General features: G+C 42.2%; 1 protein-coding gene across 50 annotated transcripts in view; it reads left to right on the top strand.

Moving 5' to 3' along the window:
• The window catches only part of PPFIBP1 (PPFIA binding protein 1), a 120,932-nt gene extending 106,397 nt beyond the window's left edge, over positions 1–14,535 (top strand). For 27 of the 50 annotated variants that reach the window (XM_083701393.1, XM_083701359.1, XM_083701386.1 and 24 more), the window contains 6 exons: positions 1,393–1,515; positions 3,398–3,523; positions 3,876–4,064; positions 6,466–6,660; positions 7,808–7,873; positions 11,680–14,535. In XM_083701393.1, coding sequence (XP_083557519.1) covers positions 1,393–1,515; positions 3,398–3,523; positions 3,876–4,064; positions 6,466–6,660; positions 7,808–7,873; positions 11,680–11,766 — 786 coding nt within the window. In that variant the 3' untranslated portion in view covers positions 11,767–14,535. Of the gene's footprint in view, positions 1–1,392; positions 1,516–3,397; positions 3,524–3,875; positions 4,065–6,465; positions 6,661–7,254; positions 7,306–7,807; positions 7,874–11,679 lie in introns of all 50 variants that reach the window. The other 23 variants (XM_083701395.1, XM_083701390.1, XM_083701366.1 and 20 more) reach the window with 2 other exon arrangements.
• The last annotated feature ends 1,898 nt before the right edge of the window (positions 14,536–16,433 follow it).

The raw sequence follows: 16,433 nt of genomic DNA, 5'->3' as shown, positions 1-16,433 counted from the left end.
TTGCGCAGCCTGGGAGTCATTTTGGACTCACAGCTGTCCATGGAGGTGCAGGTCAATTCTGAGCCCAGGTGCAGGTCAATTCTGAGTGCAGGTCAATTCTGAGCTCCATCTGTTACCCAGGCTGAGACCCTAACTGCCTGCAAACTGTCTCACCAGAGTGGTGCATGCCCTAGTTATCTTCCACTTGGACTACTGCAATGCGCTCTACGTGGGGCTACCTTTGAAGGTGACTCAGAAACTACAACTAATCCAGAGTGCAGCAGCTAGACTGGTGACTGGGAGCAGCTGCTGAGACCATATAACACTGGTCTTGAAAGACCTACAATGGCTCAGTACGTTTCTGAGCACAATTAAAAGTGTTGGTGCTGACCTTTAAAGCCCTAAATGGCCTCGGCCCAGTATACCTGAAGGAGCGTCTCCACCCTGTCATTCAGCTCAGACACTGAGGTCCAGCTCCAAAGGCCTTCTGGTGGTTTCCTCACTGTGAACCAGGCAGAGGGCCTTCCCAGTAGTGGCGCCCACCCTGTGGAATGCCCTCCCATCAGATGTTAAGGAGACCAGATTCCCCATCTCCTAGAAAAGTCCGCAGGCTGCCATCCGCAAGCCTTGGGAGCCCGGCAGGAAGTCGCGCTGAGCTCCCAAGGCTTGCGGAGAGCTGCCCGAAGCCCGGGGTGCGCTCCCCGGGTTTGGGCTGCAGGCTGCTGTCCGCAAGCCTTGGGAGCCCGGCGGGAAGTCGCGCTGGGCTCCCAAGGCTTGCGGATAGCTTCCTGAAGCCTGCATTCACTCCATAGGACGCACACACATTTCCCCTTCATTTTTGGAGGGGGAAAAGTGCATCCTATAGGGTGAAAAATACGGTATGTTGGAAGCCGCCAAGTGGCTGGGGCAGCCCAGTCCGATGGACGAGGTACAGATTATTATTATTATTATTAGTAGTAGTAGTAGTAGTAGTAGTATAGTGTAATCTTACTTGTTTGAGTTTTTAAAAAGGCAAGTAAGAGGATGACATGATAGAGGTGTATTAGATTAGGCATCATGTGGAGAAAATGGATAGTGAGTCGTTTTCCCTCCTAACCCAGTGCCAGGCAATGAAGCTGAATATTGCCTCTACAGTTGCAGGCTGGTGGGAATATCAAGTGAGAAAAGTTATGTTGCTTTCAGTCCTGCTTGCAGGCTTCCGCTGGGCTTCTGGTAGGCCACTGTGAGAACAGGATGCTGGTCTGAATAGGCCCTTTGCCTAACCCCACAGAAGTGGTTTAATGTTCTTATACCCTCAGGGGAATCCTAAGGACAGCATTCATGTTGGTATCCGACTCTTCAGTCTTCTTGGTCTCATTTATTGTTCTTGATCTCGTTTATGTGTCCCGTCCCATCCCCACATCACCTATGCAGGATGACTTACTGTCTTTGAAAGTTGTGAGTGTCCTCCACCACCTTAGCATCAAACGTGCCATTCAAGTTCTAAGAATAAATAACTTTGAGCCCAACTGTCTGCGCAGGAGACCATCGGATGAGGTGACCACTTCTACTTACTTCCTTAACTAACTTACTTACTTACACATCTCATTGATTCATTGCAATGTTTGTTCTGACAGGCAGTGCTTGTGTGTTTCCTTTCATTTTCTTGCCTAAAATACTTTGTCCTACTTTGACTCTTGATCCCTTCCTTTCTTTAGCAGGCCATACATTGATCACTGACTGTCAGCTTCATTGTATGGATTCATATTCTTATTGCTTATTATGTTTTAAACCTCTAGAACTGAGATCAAGATTTAGTTTGCCTCCTTTGGTGTTTCTTTCTGCAAAGTATTTGCTCACTAGTATTTCTATGAAAATATGAATGTGATATTAGCGCTTTGGTGGTTGCTGCTGCTGCTAATGTCCCATGATAAGCCCTTTATGGACTGCCAGACTTGAAAGTGAAGGTGGGGAACTAGACCACTGCATGAGGAATTCCAGGTTTCTCCATGTTGTTCTAATTGTCTTTGTGCCTGGAGATTTGTTTTCTTTACAATTTATTTAATGCAGGAGAGTCCATTTGAAAGATGTGGGAAGTAAGTGGGTGAAATTTAAAAGCCCCTTATTTTACACACACACACACACACACACACACACACACACACACACACACACACACGAAGTCATATGATCAGGGCTTTTTTAGCTGGAACTCACCAGAACTCAGTTCCGGCCCCTCTTTGATAGGCGCCATTGTCATTATAAGAAAACAAGGGAGGCATTCATGGTGAGTTCCAGCAAAAAAAATAGCACTGCATATGATCAACATGAGTCATAAATACAGGATTGTTCAAAATTTAAAAAAGAATGAGAAATGGTTATTATATATTTACAGAAGTATTGCAAACATCTTAAATAGCAGGAATTTAAAAATACTTGTAGTTTTAGAGATGGTACAAGAAATTTGACGTTAAAATAGAAATTTGGAATAGAAATGATATGTAGTTTAAAAAGAATTTTAAGGAACCAGGGGAGAAGGGAAGTCATGAGATTGAGATAATCCCATTTTATGGATTTTATTGTTTTGATGCAAACTTTTTTCTTCTCCCCCCCCCTTTATTTTTAGTTTGTTGTAGTATTTGTTAGTGTTTGCTTTCTTGTTTTGTTGTGATTTTGTTACCTTTGCAGAAAACCCAATAAAAATATTATTTATAAATAAATAAATACAGGATTGTTCGGTTTGGAGGCGGAAGAATGGCTCAGCGCAGATATGAATTGCAGTTTCACATTAATCCCATCTCTTATATGAAGGTGTTCCATAGTAACTTTATTAGGTACATCATTTATGTCAGTCCAGCACAACACATGTAACGCTACATCGGCATCTTTCAGGCCACCAGGGGCTTTAAAAAACCTATTTCTGTACCCTAGGACTGCAGAAACAGGGTTGTTATACCATATCGCCACGCACAAAGGCTTGGATGAATAGGTCCTCAATTGGCACCAGAAGATGAACAACGTAGACACCAGTCGTACCCCAGGAGGGAGGGAGCTGGCAGCTCAAGCACTACCTCTGCTAAGGCTCTGTCCTTGGCCACTGCTGACCCACAAGGAGGGACTCTCCTCCTGATATTAATAGACAGGCTGGGGGTGCTCCTTCGGGAATTTGGGTCCCAAATTATTGAAGGCAGAGTATGTTAGTCAACACCTTGACTTGGGATTAATAGCCTACAAGCAGCCAGTACAACACCTTTAACCCATAACACATTTTGCAGGTACAGCTCATCATCTGATCTTGATCTAGCTTGGCTCTGAGCATTTTGGGGCAGAAAGGTCAATTGAAATAAGAAAAGTGGAGGCTGGATTAACTGCAGAACTAAAAGAAAAAGAACTAAAAGCAGTGCATTGTTTCTAAATTAAATGTGGTTCTTATTGATAGAATAACATCACACCATCAGAGGTTTCACAGTGGACCAATCATCGGGTGATGGAGTGGTTGCGGTCAGTTGACCTTGCAGAATATGCTCCTAATTTGAGAGGGAGTGGCGTTCATGGAGGGCTAATGGTAAGAGTGTGTGGCATTTTATATTTCTTTTTCAGACACAGGCAGTAAATAAATAATCTAATCGTGCTATAAGAGAAATGTCATGCCTGTTTTTGTTTCCAGTTTTTTTGTTTGTTCCTAGGTAGGGTTTTCTAAAAGTCATGGCAATTGTGTCATAGGTATTTTGTAAATATTCAGGCCTTGTTGTTGTCGTCCCCCAACCCCCCTCCCCAAAAAAAAACAAACAAACCACCCACCAACTCATGCCTTTCATACCTTTCTTAGTGGTTCAGATCTTTAGAATGGTTGGGGAAATTGCTTAATCAAAATGTAATACAAATCTTAGTTCTGAAATGCTGGTTTTGCTCCGCAGGTTTTGGAGCCTCGTTTCAATGTAGAGACCATGGCTCAGCTGCTGAACATCCCACCCAACAAGACCCTCCTGAGGCGGCACTTGGCAACCCATTTTAATTTGCTGATTGGTCAAGAGGCCCAGCAGCAAAAGCGTGAGGCCATGGAATCTCCAGATTATGTCCTTTTAACAGCTACAGCCAAAGTGAAGGTATGGCCAGAGCCTTGGAAGCGCTACTCTCACATGGAACAGACTTGCATGTTAGTCAGGAGTGTTACCTCCTATTGTTGTGCTTTTTGAACAGTGCCCTTTTTTAAAATATCTGGGTGTTACATTCCAGGCTACGTCTAGTTGGCTAGCCCACTTTAAGGCTGTAACCATCCTAACACGAAGAACAATTGGTGTCCTGCTTAGTTTCTTCCATACCCGGGGAGGACAATTGGTGATCCCGGCATTAAGAGCTTTTGTTGGGAAAGCTATTCCCCAGATGTTATATGGGATAGAACTCTGGGGGTGGAACCAGAGGCTGTTGGAACGGCTTGAAATTTTGCAAAATTATTATCTCAAGAGGATCTAGGCCTTCCTCAAGGAACCCCAGCAGCTTTCTTGAGGGTGGAGGTTGGACTACTCTCTGTGTCTGCCAGGGCCCACTTAAGATTCCTGCGATTTTACATCAACCTTGCAAACACTTCAAACACCTTATTGGCCAAACAAGCCTTTGTATCTCTTCAAAAGAACACCACTTGGCGTCAAAACCTATCTGAGATCCTGGTTAGATACACCCTACCGGAGTTTAATATCCTCAAACTGTGGAGCCCGGACAAAGTTCGGGAATGGATCCTGGAGAGAGACGCTCTGTTAGATATCACAAAAATACAGAACCCAGGGTCCTCCCACTGGTTTCCCCGACTGAAAACAGTCAAAACCTGCGCCAATTACTTGGCGAATATCACCAATCCCACCCTTCAGAGAGCCTTCACCATGGCCCGTTTTCAAACCATTCCTACGGCCTATCTGTCAGGCAGATATGCAAAAATCCCAGTAGAGGAGCGTATATGTCCTTGTCATATGAGAACCAAAGAGGATCTCACACATTACATGTTGTATTGTCCCATCTATTCGGCCTTCAGGGATGCGATGTTACAAACTATTCCCAAATCAATAGTCAACTCTGAGGACCAAGTAAAGTTTTTACTGGTGGACGCTGATCCACGGATTTCTCACGTGGTAGCAGTCTTTGTGGTGAAGGCTATGAAAACTAGGGTATGGTTCCTGGATGAAATGGTGAGGTCCCTCCCATTGCTCTCCTAACCTGTTGCTGTATCTTCTTTCCTGAATGGTGGGGGTTTTGGGGTAGTTTCCTTGCTGGGACAGCATGGCATGAATTTTAGCTTATTTTTATAATTTGATTGTCTATCTTTTAACAATGTTTTATGGTATTTTGTGTAAAGGCATGGACCTCACAAATTTAATAAACTTGTTGTTGTTGTTGTTGTTGTGCTTTTTAAGAGGCTAATAGAAAATGAGTTGAGTGATAAAGAACTTGGCTTGGCTTGATTTAATCTCTGAACAGGGGGTAGCTCAACTGGTAGAGAATAAGACTCTCAATCTCAGGTGACCCTTGTGGTCCCTTCCAGTGCTACAGTTTTATAACTCGTAGAGAGGTGCTGCATGGTAAAGCATAGACAGTAATTCTTATATATGTCATTGCCACATATCCTCTCTACAAAACTACGTTAACAGTTATTTTATTTTTTATACCTTTCTTTCTTTCTTTCTTTCTTTCTTTCTTTCTTTCTTTCTTTCTTTCTTTCTTTCTTTCATAGCAGGTTATTCATGCCACTTAAGAGTGTGTTTTATAGGCCTTTGATATCGGCTTACATTATTCACTATAAAAATTACTGATATGAATTCTGTCGGCCTCTTGCAATGCATTTTTTAAAAAATGTCTCAATGGTGCTTGCAAGGTTTGTCAGGTAGTTCAAATTTCACTGAAAAGTGAAAGATAAAAAGAAGTTTACAGAAGTAAGTAACCTATTTAAAAAAATCTTTAGTAGCCCATCTGCTGCGTTAGTCAAAGGTGGTGCATCATTGTCCATGAAAGAAAAACAGCAACCACCTCTTTAAGTAGCTTCTCCTGGGAGGCCAGAGGCAGATAGGACCCCATGCAGAAAACAGTCAATAGGCTTTTTACAAGCCTCATTTTACAAATACAGATTATTAAATTAGTTTTCATCAAACATTTTTGTAACCTCCTTTGGGGAAAAAACCTCTTTTTTTGAAGTTTCATAAGCTCAGATATTTGAGCATAAGTACAAATAAAAATAAACATACAAACAGTGAATTACACACACACACAAAACCAAAATTGTCAAATATGGATCTTCTTAATTAACATGATAGATTATTATTTTTTATCCTATATTCTGTTTTATGTGGAAATCTTGCTCCAATTTTTCCAACTAGCTTTCTGCGAGAATATATGTTTGAAGAATTCTTGATTGTTTTGGTGCCTTTATTATAGATTTTAAAAGATTTCAGATATGTCATCAGGAAAATAAATTATATGGTTGTTGACTTCATAGCAGTTTTTTTGGTCTGTATTTTTCAGCCAAAGAAACTTGCTTTTAGTAATTTTGGAAATTTAAGGAAGAAGAAGCAGGAAGATGGGGAAGAGTATGTTTGTTCGATGGATTTGGGACAGGCATCCGGAATGGGATCAAAGAAAGGGATGAAGCCTGCTTTAGATATCAGAGTGTATGATGAGGACGATCTGGACAGACTGGAGCAGGTAATGGTTGTTGCAGTAAGTTGAAACAATTGGTTTTTCCGTATGCATGTGCTCCCCCTCCTCCTGATAGTTTCATATTCTGCAGTTTGTGTTTAGCAGTCTTGTAATGTACTAGTACTTAAAAACTGTTATCTAACCCTTGATAAACCAGTTCAGGGCTTCTTTAGGGGCATCTAGATTTTAGCTATCAACCAACAGGAGAAACCTGAATTTCAGCCTTCTCCACAGTTAGAATTATTGGCGTAATTGAGAGTTTTTTCTTTACATTAATGGTCTCTCATTTTGCTAACGACCACAGGGGTGTGTGCATTTTTTGTGGGGGAAGTGTTCCATTTTACCCTCATAACAACTGTGACAGAGACTGAGTGGTTTGAGGCAACCCAGAGAACTTTATGGCTGAGCAGCAATTTGAAGCCAGGTCTTTCCAGTCCTAGTCCTATATTCTGTCCACATCACCATACTTCCTCTCAGGTTGGCTCATCCTCTAGTTGAACTTGCATGCCCTTCCCCCCTATGCAGTTCCTCAAGCTCCACCTTCAACCTTTGTGGCATTTTCCTGCTCACCTCTTGCTCATGACATTCTGACACTTAGCCTTCCTCCCCTTGCAGCAGTCATCTCTTTTCTTCAGCTGCCCGTCTCTCCCTCAAAGCTTATAAAAGGTACTGTGGTGCAGATGGTTTCTCTTCCCTTATCAGTGCTTGCTTCTGCCTAAGTTTTTTTGTGGGGTGCTCTTAATGTGAAATTATTAAACAACTAGGTACAGTATTTTCTTGGTCTCTGTCTTCCTTGTTGGCCTGCACTGCTGCTGCTGCTGCATCTGTTGAGTTCTTTGTTTGTTTAACATTTGAGCGGTCAAAGGCAAGGCCATAAACTTGTGTTCAACTATCTGGTTTCTCCAATAGGAGCAGAGACTGTGGAGTTGGCTGATGCAGCTGAGCTACCAACTAGGCTGATGCTGGTACTCTGCACACTCTCCCAGAGTCTTCTCTTAGCCTCACCTCCTTATCCAAACATTGCCTACATTACAATAAAGTGTTCAACTGACTAGTTCCTTTCTAGGGTTCTGCTATAGCCTAATGTTGTATTTGTATGTGTTAATACACTTGTATGAAAAGGGAAGAATTTACATGAATTATTACCTTAACTATTTCTTTCTTGTAGATGGAAGATTCAGAAGGTACCGTGAGGCAAATAGGGGCATTTTCTGAAGGCATCAACAATTTGACTGTAAGCCCTTATAATTAATATAATGGACACACCCTAAAATGTTGCTAGTCTTACTTTAGGACCAATACAGAGATTCTCAGTGGTAGGGTACATGGCAAAGGTGTTCAGTTGGTGGCTTGGAGATTGCATCTTAGTGATAGACTGATTTTTGAACAATCTCCTTTGAACAATCCATTTAGCATAGAGTCTAATGGTGCCCAGCCAAGTTGGAAAAACTGCATCTCAGTCAGGAGTACACACCAGAATGCTTTGCAATGATGCATGCTGGAGTATGCTGTCAGATGGACATGTAGACGCACAGTCCATCCACAGTAAAGAGACTTTCCTGAGTTTGGTTCCAGAATATGAGAAATAAGAAGTGTATAAGCAGACAATTTCAAAGCAGCCTTCATTCATGTCATTATTAATGTATCACAAAAGCATATGCCCAGTGAAAATGATTTATTTCCATTTTATGTATCTGTCCCACCCCAAAGCTCAGTGCATGCTAACATATATATATATATATATATATGCTTTCGTAGATTTTCACGGGTACAGGAATGCAGGTTTTGGTGTCCTCGGGTGTCTTCCCGTGTAAAAGTTGGGGTGTCTAGGCGACGTTTCGACGAGGTCTCACTCGTCATCTTCAGGCTGGTGCTTTCGGCTTCTTGTTACTGGAACAGAGCGGGATCTCAATGTTTGAGTTCCTATAAATACTGTAGAGGGGGTGTGGTGTCTAGCCTCCAATGTTCTGGGCAGAGAGGAAGTTCCCAGGCTAGTGTGCCTTTTCTTCTTTTGTTCCTTAATTACTTGAGAGATACCTTGAGTGTCTAAACCAATGCTTTAGACAAGTCAGAACACAAACCCAAACTTTGGCTCAGATATGTTGACGACACCTTTGTAATTTGGCCACACGGGAAGGAAAAACTGGATAGCTTCCTCACACATCTCAACAACTTACACCCCAAAATACAATTCACTATGGAAATAGAAGCCAACAACCAACTTCCCTTCCTTGACGTCCTAATCTACAAAAAACCTGATGGCTCCCTAGGACACACTATCTACCAGAAAAAAACACACACCAACCGCTACTTACATGCACAATCACACCACCACCCTGCACAAATAAACTCCGTAGCCAAGACTCTCATCTCCAGAACCAAACGCCTGGCTGACAAAGACCACTTGACAACTGAGTTACAGAATCTCTCAAATGTGTTAATTGCCAATGGATACCAGCAAAACAGGATTACGAAGCTAATCCAAAAGGAAACACCCCCCAAAAACCAAGACACAGAAGAAAACAATGGCATGGCCCTCCTTCCTTATATCAAGGGCACTACAGATAAAATTAGCAAAATCCTCCATAAACACAATATCAAAACAGCCTTTTGCACCAACCAAAAAATAGCCAATATCCTCAGAAACCCCAAGGATAAAATCCAGTTGGAAAACCAAGGGATCTATGAAATACCCTGCAAAGTCTGCCCAGCCACGTACATTGGACAAACAAACAGACGAATAAATGCACGTATCGCAGAACACAAGAATGCCGTCAAAAAAGAAGAAAAAACTTCCTCTCTTTTCCAACACATGAAAGAAACAGGACACAAAATTAATTTTGCAGATTCCAAATTGCTCTTTAACACGGAACATCACCACAAGAGAATAATCATGGAAGCCATCGAGATAGAGAAACACCCTCACAACATGAACAAGCGTGACGACACATCCCGCTTGCCAGACATCTGGAAATTAGCCCTCCCCACAAAAACTGACACCAGATCCAGAGGCACACAGAACGCCAACACCAATCAACCACACCAGACCCAAACCCAGACCCTCTCCACAGATGAATTACTGACACCATCCAGTAGCCAATCCATGGTGGCACCTCCGGATGCTGCACCCCCCTGCAATCCCTACACAGATCTGGCTGACACAAGCCACAAAACCACAGCTCGCCCCTATACACGAAGCCAAGCCAAAGCACAACTAAGTGCAATACAGCCATCTTCTCAGGAAAACTCTTCACAAAGTTCAAGAGGTCAAGACACAAAGACTTTAGCAAGCCGAAAGCACCAGCCTGAAGATGACGAGTGAGACCTCGTCGAAACGTCGCCTAGACACCCCAACTTTTACACGGGAAGACACCCGAGGACACCAAAACCTGCATTCCTGTACCCGTGAAAATCTACGAAAGCATATATATATATATATATATATATATATATTTCAAAAAAAGATTGTAAACTGGTTACTGCATAACACTAGGATAAACAACTGCTTAGTGCAAACGCATGAAGACTCCTGGGGAGGAGATCACTGCCGCTTTGCTCTTCCTCTGGTTCTGCAGCTGCTGTGGCACTGCTGCAAGCCAAGTCATAGTTTGGCTTAGCTTGTTGTTCAGACCTGCGTTTGTAGTTTGCCCCTCTCTAGACAAACCATGACCTGTAACCAAGGTTTGTTCTTGGATATACAGCACATGGTTTGTCTGGAATGGAACAGACATTGAGCCTGAGTTTAGGCTCAAGGAGGAGTGCAATGGCCACCACCTCTGTGGAAATCCACATGTTTGTGCTATGAGTTTCTCTCAGACCGGTTCATAATCTAAAATATTTAAGAATAAAATGCAGCAAGATGATCATCCCCAGATAAAGCCCCGTTAGTACCAGCTTAGTGCTGGCTAATAACCATACTTATTCAGATATATAGCAGACATCCTTTACCCTTAAGGTGCTGATTATCCATTTCTGTATCTTAAGGCATTCCACTAGTTCTTTGAGGTACAGAAGTGTCCTTTTTAGGAAAGGGAGAGCCAAGGCTGTTGGAGAACTCATACTTCTCAGTGTTCTCTTCTTTGTGCTTCTGTGTAGCATCTGTACTTGTCATCAAAAACCACATCCTGCCAAGTTCCATCACTGAATACACACACACACACACACACACACACACACACACACACACACACAGTATATAATGCACTGGTGGGGCAAATATTCACTGCAAATTTAAATTGGTGTGAGTCATAGCTTTCCCCAGTGAAACCTTCAGAATTCTTTGAGGCTGCTTAAGCTTTGTGACACACTTCTCAGCACCTTCATGATTTTGTCTTCTATACAAATAATTGATCCATTTACAGTGGTACCTCAGGTTACAGATGCTTCGGGTTACAAACTCCGCTAACCTGGAAGTTTGCGGTTCTGAACTTTGCCCCAGGATTGGAACGGAAATTGCATGCCAGCGGTGCAGTAGCAGCGGGAGGCCCCATTAGCAAAAGAGTGCCTCAGGTTAAGAACAGTTTTGGGTTAAGAACAGACCTCCGAAATGAATTAAGTTCGTAACCCGAGGTACCACTGTAGTCCACAATTGTCCACTATACTTTGACTGCACCAAACCATTGTTCCATCTCTTCAATCCTAAAAAAAGATCAATGACTTTGGGGTAAAATCAGGAAAAAAACAACAGCTTCAATCCTAAAAAAAAAAGGTCAATAACTGTCAATAACTTTGGTTGGCCCTTTGGTCGGTCCTCACTGCCCTTCACTTCATCAAATCTGGCCCTCTTTGGACACCACTGATCTAGGTTGTTTGTCTCTTTGGCAACACCCCTTTTGTCTGGGACCTTCTCCCTGCTGTTGCCTGAGACTGTCCACGCAGAGCACGTGCTTTCAGTTTGTCATGTAACCCAGGTCTCCCTCATTGCCCTCAGAGAACGGTGCCCTCTTGTCTGCCTGCTGCTAGATGTGCAATCCATTGATGTTTTTTGGCTCTTGAGTTTCAGTCAATGTTCCCCAATTCTTGCCTTTCTTCTGTTTCCAGTACATGTTAAAAGAAGATGAAATGTTCAAAGACTTTGCTACTTGCTCCCCTAGTGCCAGCATAACTGATGAGGATTCAAATGTGTGACAGTGTCGGCGTTGGACGCTTCTGCTTTCTGATAGTCCTCAGAGTGCCACTGTTAGATGCGATGGAGACACCACATCATGTAACTGAAGGTCGCTTTTGCTTCTGTTTGTTAGAAGTGATATTTTCCTGGGAGACAATAAGAAGAGTTGCCAATTCTAAAGTTGCCATAAGATCCACACCAGTGGGGGAAATATGTATATTTTCCTCCTGTGTATATTTTTTCTCGTATTGAAACTTGTGACATGTTTCAAGTATCATATTTAATATGACTCTGCTGCTGTAATGTTCCTTCACAGAGCTGTGCCATATCATATATCTGTATTTCTCTTACTCAGTGTTTTTTTTTAAAAAAAGAAATATAGGTGCCGGTATGTCCTATGCCCCCTCTCCACCGCCACCCACCCACCCACCCACCCACCCACCCACTCTCTCCCTTCCTCCTTGGCCACTTCTTCCCAAGGCTGGAGCCAGAGCGCCTTCTAGGAAGGTGCTTCCCAATTGTAAAAAGGTTGTGCCAAAGCACCTCTACTCCGGGGCGACCTTTTTATGTTTGCCAGGCACCTTCCTGGAAGGCACTTTGGCGATAGTAAGCATTGTGCCAAAGCACCTCCGGGAGCCATGCCTGCAGCCTCGGGAGGAGGTGGCGGAGAAGGAAGCGGCAAAGGTGCGGGTGGGTGGGCAAGCGGCGCTGGCGAGGTGGTGTCAGGGGGAAAGAGGGAGCTGTGCAGCAGACGGGCACGTGCCGCCTTAAAGAAAGCTCTGTTCATACTTTTCTTCAAGTAATACAAGAAGAAAAGAAAAACATTCAACTAGAGACCTCTGGAATTGGCATCCATTGTATATATTTCAGCAGGGCAAAAAAACTAATCCTGGAAATCCTGGTTTCCTGTTTGAACAAATTGCTCAAAAGTAAATAACTAGAGTATTCACTGGTGGCTAAACCAGTGCTCATATAATCCACAAAATCAGAATCATCTTGTCTTATTTTTATACAATTTTTATTAAAAGAAAAAAATGTATTGAGTACATACAAATCAGAATTTTATATTGTAGTGTAAGTTGATTACTTTTTTTTAAAAGAGAGGAATTCCAGTTTGAAAACCAGCTGGTTACTGGAGAAGTCAGACTGATCGTATAAATGACTTGTGCCTCCCCCCCCCCCACAAGTGATGCCTCCATTCTTACATTAGGAATGAGTTATAAAAATTGAGATTTTTTTCATCATTAAGAAAAATCTCTGAACTCTCCCTTTTCCAGCATTAAAATAGGATTTTAATAACATTTTAAAATTTTGAGACTGAGGAACAGCCTTTGGAAAGATCCATTTTCTCTCTCTCACTTGATGCAGCAATGGAAGTGTTCTTTAAATTTATACCAAAAGGAGCATTAGCGAATTCACTTTATTTTACAGTATTGAATTCAGATATGGAATCTTGCCTTTTAAGTATATTTGACCATAATATAACATATTGACAGATATTTATATAGTACTTGGTTTTTTGTAAAACACAACTTGTATTGACTTTTTAAAAACTTGTAAAATTCAGATTAGCCGGTCAAAAAATGGTTGCTGATGCTTTCAGCAGAATACACCTGACTCTTGTGTTGTGTGTGTGAGTGTCTCTCTCTTTCCAGTTCACCATCACCCTGAAATAGTACGACTAATTTAGTAACTGCATAAAATGATGATGGGGCAAACATTCAGAGATGTTGTCTGACATCTACAATGTAAGCAATTCTTTTCAAATTCAGTACTTCAAAAGTTTGAAAATAGTAATCCAGAGACCTTTGCAGGAGTTTTAAAGTTGGGTGTTTGGTGTGTGCTCAGCTGTTATGAGCTGTTGTTGAAAACTGTACAACAATATATAGCTGAATGTGCAGATTGGCCTTGCCTGCTTCCTGACATGCTAGCTTTTTGTTTGCAAGGAATCTTTTTTTAAAAACAACCACCATGGGGGACATTCAAGCAAGTGATTGTATGATAAAATAGAACCCTCTATCATGTAACTTATTTGCATGTATAGACTGGCCCTCAGTTTGATTTCATAAACCAGTGCTGATCCTTGGAAGTATGCACTTCTTCTCACACATTTATTTACAGTTGTCAAAATTTTTATCAGATTGTGGTATCTGTTTAATCCAAAGAGATTTGCCAATACAGTATATACAGGTGTGGACTGACTGTCCTTAATAACATGGACTCCACAAATTTGTTCATGGCCACCTTGGTGTCTGGGCTCTTTTGAATAAATGCAGATAGCATGCCTGGTAGAACAATTACTTTGTCATTAATTGTGAATAAATGTATTTATGAATTAAGGAGATCACCTGCCAGCAGCCTCACATTTGTATAAAAAAACACTGCAAACCTTGTATAATGGCACACACTGGTCGCAATAAAATACAAGGGGTAAAATTGTGACTAGAGAATCAAAGAAGGGCGAGTGCAAATGCACAAACATTAAGTGAATTAAACACTAACTTGCACATATGAGCAACATCAACTTCTCATTTCTTAACGCTGATGTAAATGGAAGTTGGATGAACATCATCATCATCATTTTGCTGGTTAGAAGAATATTCTTTTATTATTTCTACGGGATTGAGGGAGGGAAGAATAATATAAAACACTCATGATTCAGCCAAGCAGTTAGCATAAATGGGTGCTATAAATGATATTTTATTTGGATGTGTGTGTACAAAGTAGTCAGCATAAACATATGTATTGCCATGCTAGATAAATAAATACCTGTTGAGAGAAGTAAAAAAGATTCTGGAATATAATCTTTTCTTTGCAAAAGTTATATACAAGGTTTTCAATAACCCCTTTTTGCCCTTAACTGTAAAGATCAGCCTTTTGTCGTTTTTATGCAGCACAAAGCTTTCTAAAGCTTTCTCTTGTCCAGACCCCCAAGAAGTTATGTGCAACTGACCCTTTCTGATAATTTAATTGATGGTGCAAATCAGCAAATATGCAGTGGAACGCTCACATTGAACACTAACTAGAGAAATATTTGCTAACAGAGACCTCTGTGCCTGTGAAAGTTGTGTAGATCTGGGCCAGGAAATCAATATGTGGGGTGCAGAAGCCCTCTTTGAAATCTCTATATATATTGCCCTCTATATATTGCTTAGACAGGAGCCTCAATTTTAAAAAAGCTTAGCTTGTGGAAAAGCTTTGTGAATGGTCCAGTGCTATCTTAACTCATTCATTCAGTGTATTTGTCCACTGGTTATCACTGGCTGGCGTTTATAACATGCTCTAGCAAGCTGCTTTAACTAGCTGGTGATGTCTCAGTTGCTTCCTTTTAAGCTTCCTCATTTCCAGTTTATTTCAATGGGTTTGTTTGAATAAAAAACGTCCAGTTTTCCATAGCATGGCTTGTTTGGCCCACACGGCAGGAGGGGTGCACTTCCACGATTATATAAATGTAAACAAGGCCTGTGTGGCCATGGTGTATTGTGAGTTACACCACAGGAAAGGACACTTCCTCTTACTGTGAGGAAATGACTGGAACGTGGATGGGTGACAAGTGCACTAGTCCTGCATCACATAGCTATTGTGCTCTTGTTGGTATTGTTACTAACAGGAATAGGTATAGTGAAGCTAAGTAATGAATTTATCTGATGCAAGTACCGTATTTTTCGCCCCATAGGATGCACCTAGTTTTTTTGGGGGGGAAATAAAGAAAAAGTTTTATTTCCCCCCCCCCCCAGGCGCGGGGTTGGCGCAGGGGAAGCCTGAGCTTCCCCTAACCCCACCCCCGAGAACAGCCTGCTATCCGCAAGCCTAGGGAGCCCGGCGGGAAGTCGCGCCCCAGGCTTCAGAATGCAGGCAGCTCTGCGCAGTCCTCGGGAGCCCAGCGCAACTTCGTGCCGGGTTTCCTAGGGCTGTGCAGAGCTGCGCGAAGCCCGGGGCTGCAGGCAGCTCTGCGCAGCCCTCGGAAGACCGGCGCAAAGTCGTGCTGGTCTCCCGAGGGTTGCACAGAGCTTCCTGAAGCCTTTCAGCGAAAGCCTGCATTCGTCCCATAGGACACACATACATTTCCCCTTCATTTTTGGAGGGGAAAAAGTGCGTCCTATAGGGCGAAAAATACGGTACCTATTTAGATAATGGCTTTTGTTCATCCTGCCCCAATACATGCCACCAAATCAGTTCTGAGGATCCCCCCTCCCCAACCCTCTGGGCCAGATTATGGGGGAGGGCAGAGAGGGAGGGGAAATTCCTGTTGCACAAGTGGAAGTCTTTGCCTGTACAGGGCAAATTTGTTGGATACAACACTTAAATAGTCATTAACTCTTTTTACACCCTTAGGCTTCTTGTTGTTGTTAGGCTAAATATGTTTGTTCATTTTGTATCTTCCTTTTTGTATAAGTTTTTTAAAATAGATGTGCACACACATCTATCTTCCTTTTTGTATAAGTTTTTTAAAATAGATGTGCACACACAGAGACATGTAATACGTTGGTGTGGTAAAGGAACAGTGGGGATTCAGCTGCATATTTTGTGTCATCTGTTTTTGCTAGCATAAAATAAGCAACATCACAGATGTGGATAGTTCAGCCATATTGGATTTATTGTGCATACTGTGTGTTGCATAGCCGGGACATTAGTTTCTGATTCATCTTATGGTAGCCCAATCACTCTCGGAATTGCTATGGATTGA

The sequence above is a fragment of the Podarcis gaigeae genome (genome assembly GCF_964106915.1).
Source record: "Podarcis gaigeae genome assembly, chromosome: 10".
Classification (NCBI taxonomy): Eukaryota; Metazoa; Chordata; class Lepidosauria; order Squamata; family Lacertidae; genus Podarcis; species Podarcis gaigeae.
This window is presented reverse-complemented; position numbering and strand designations above follow the sequence as displayed.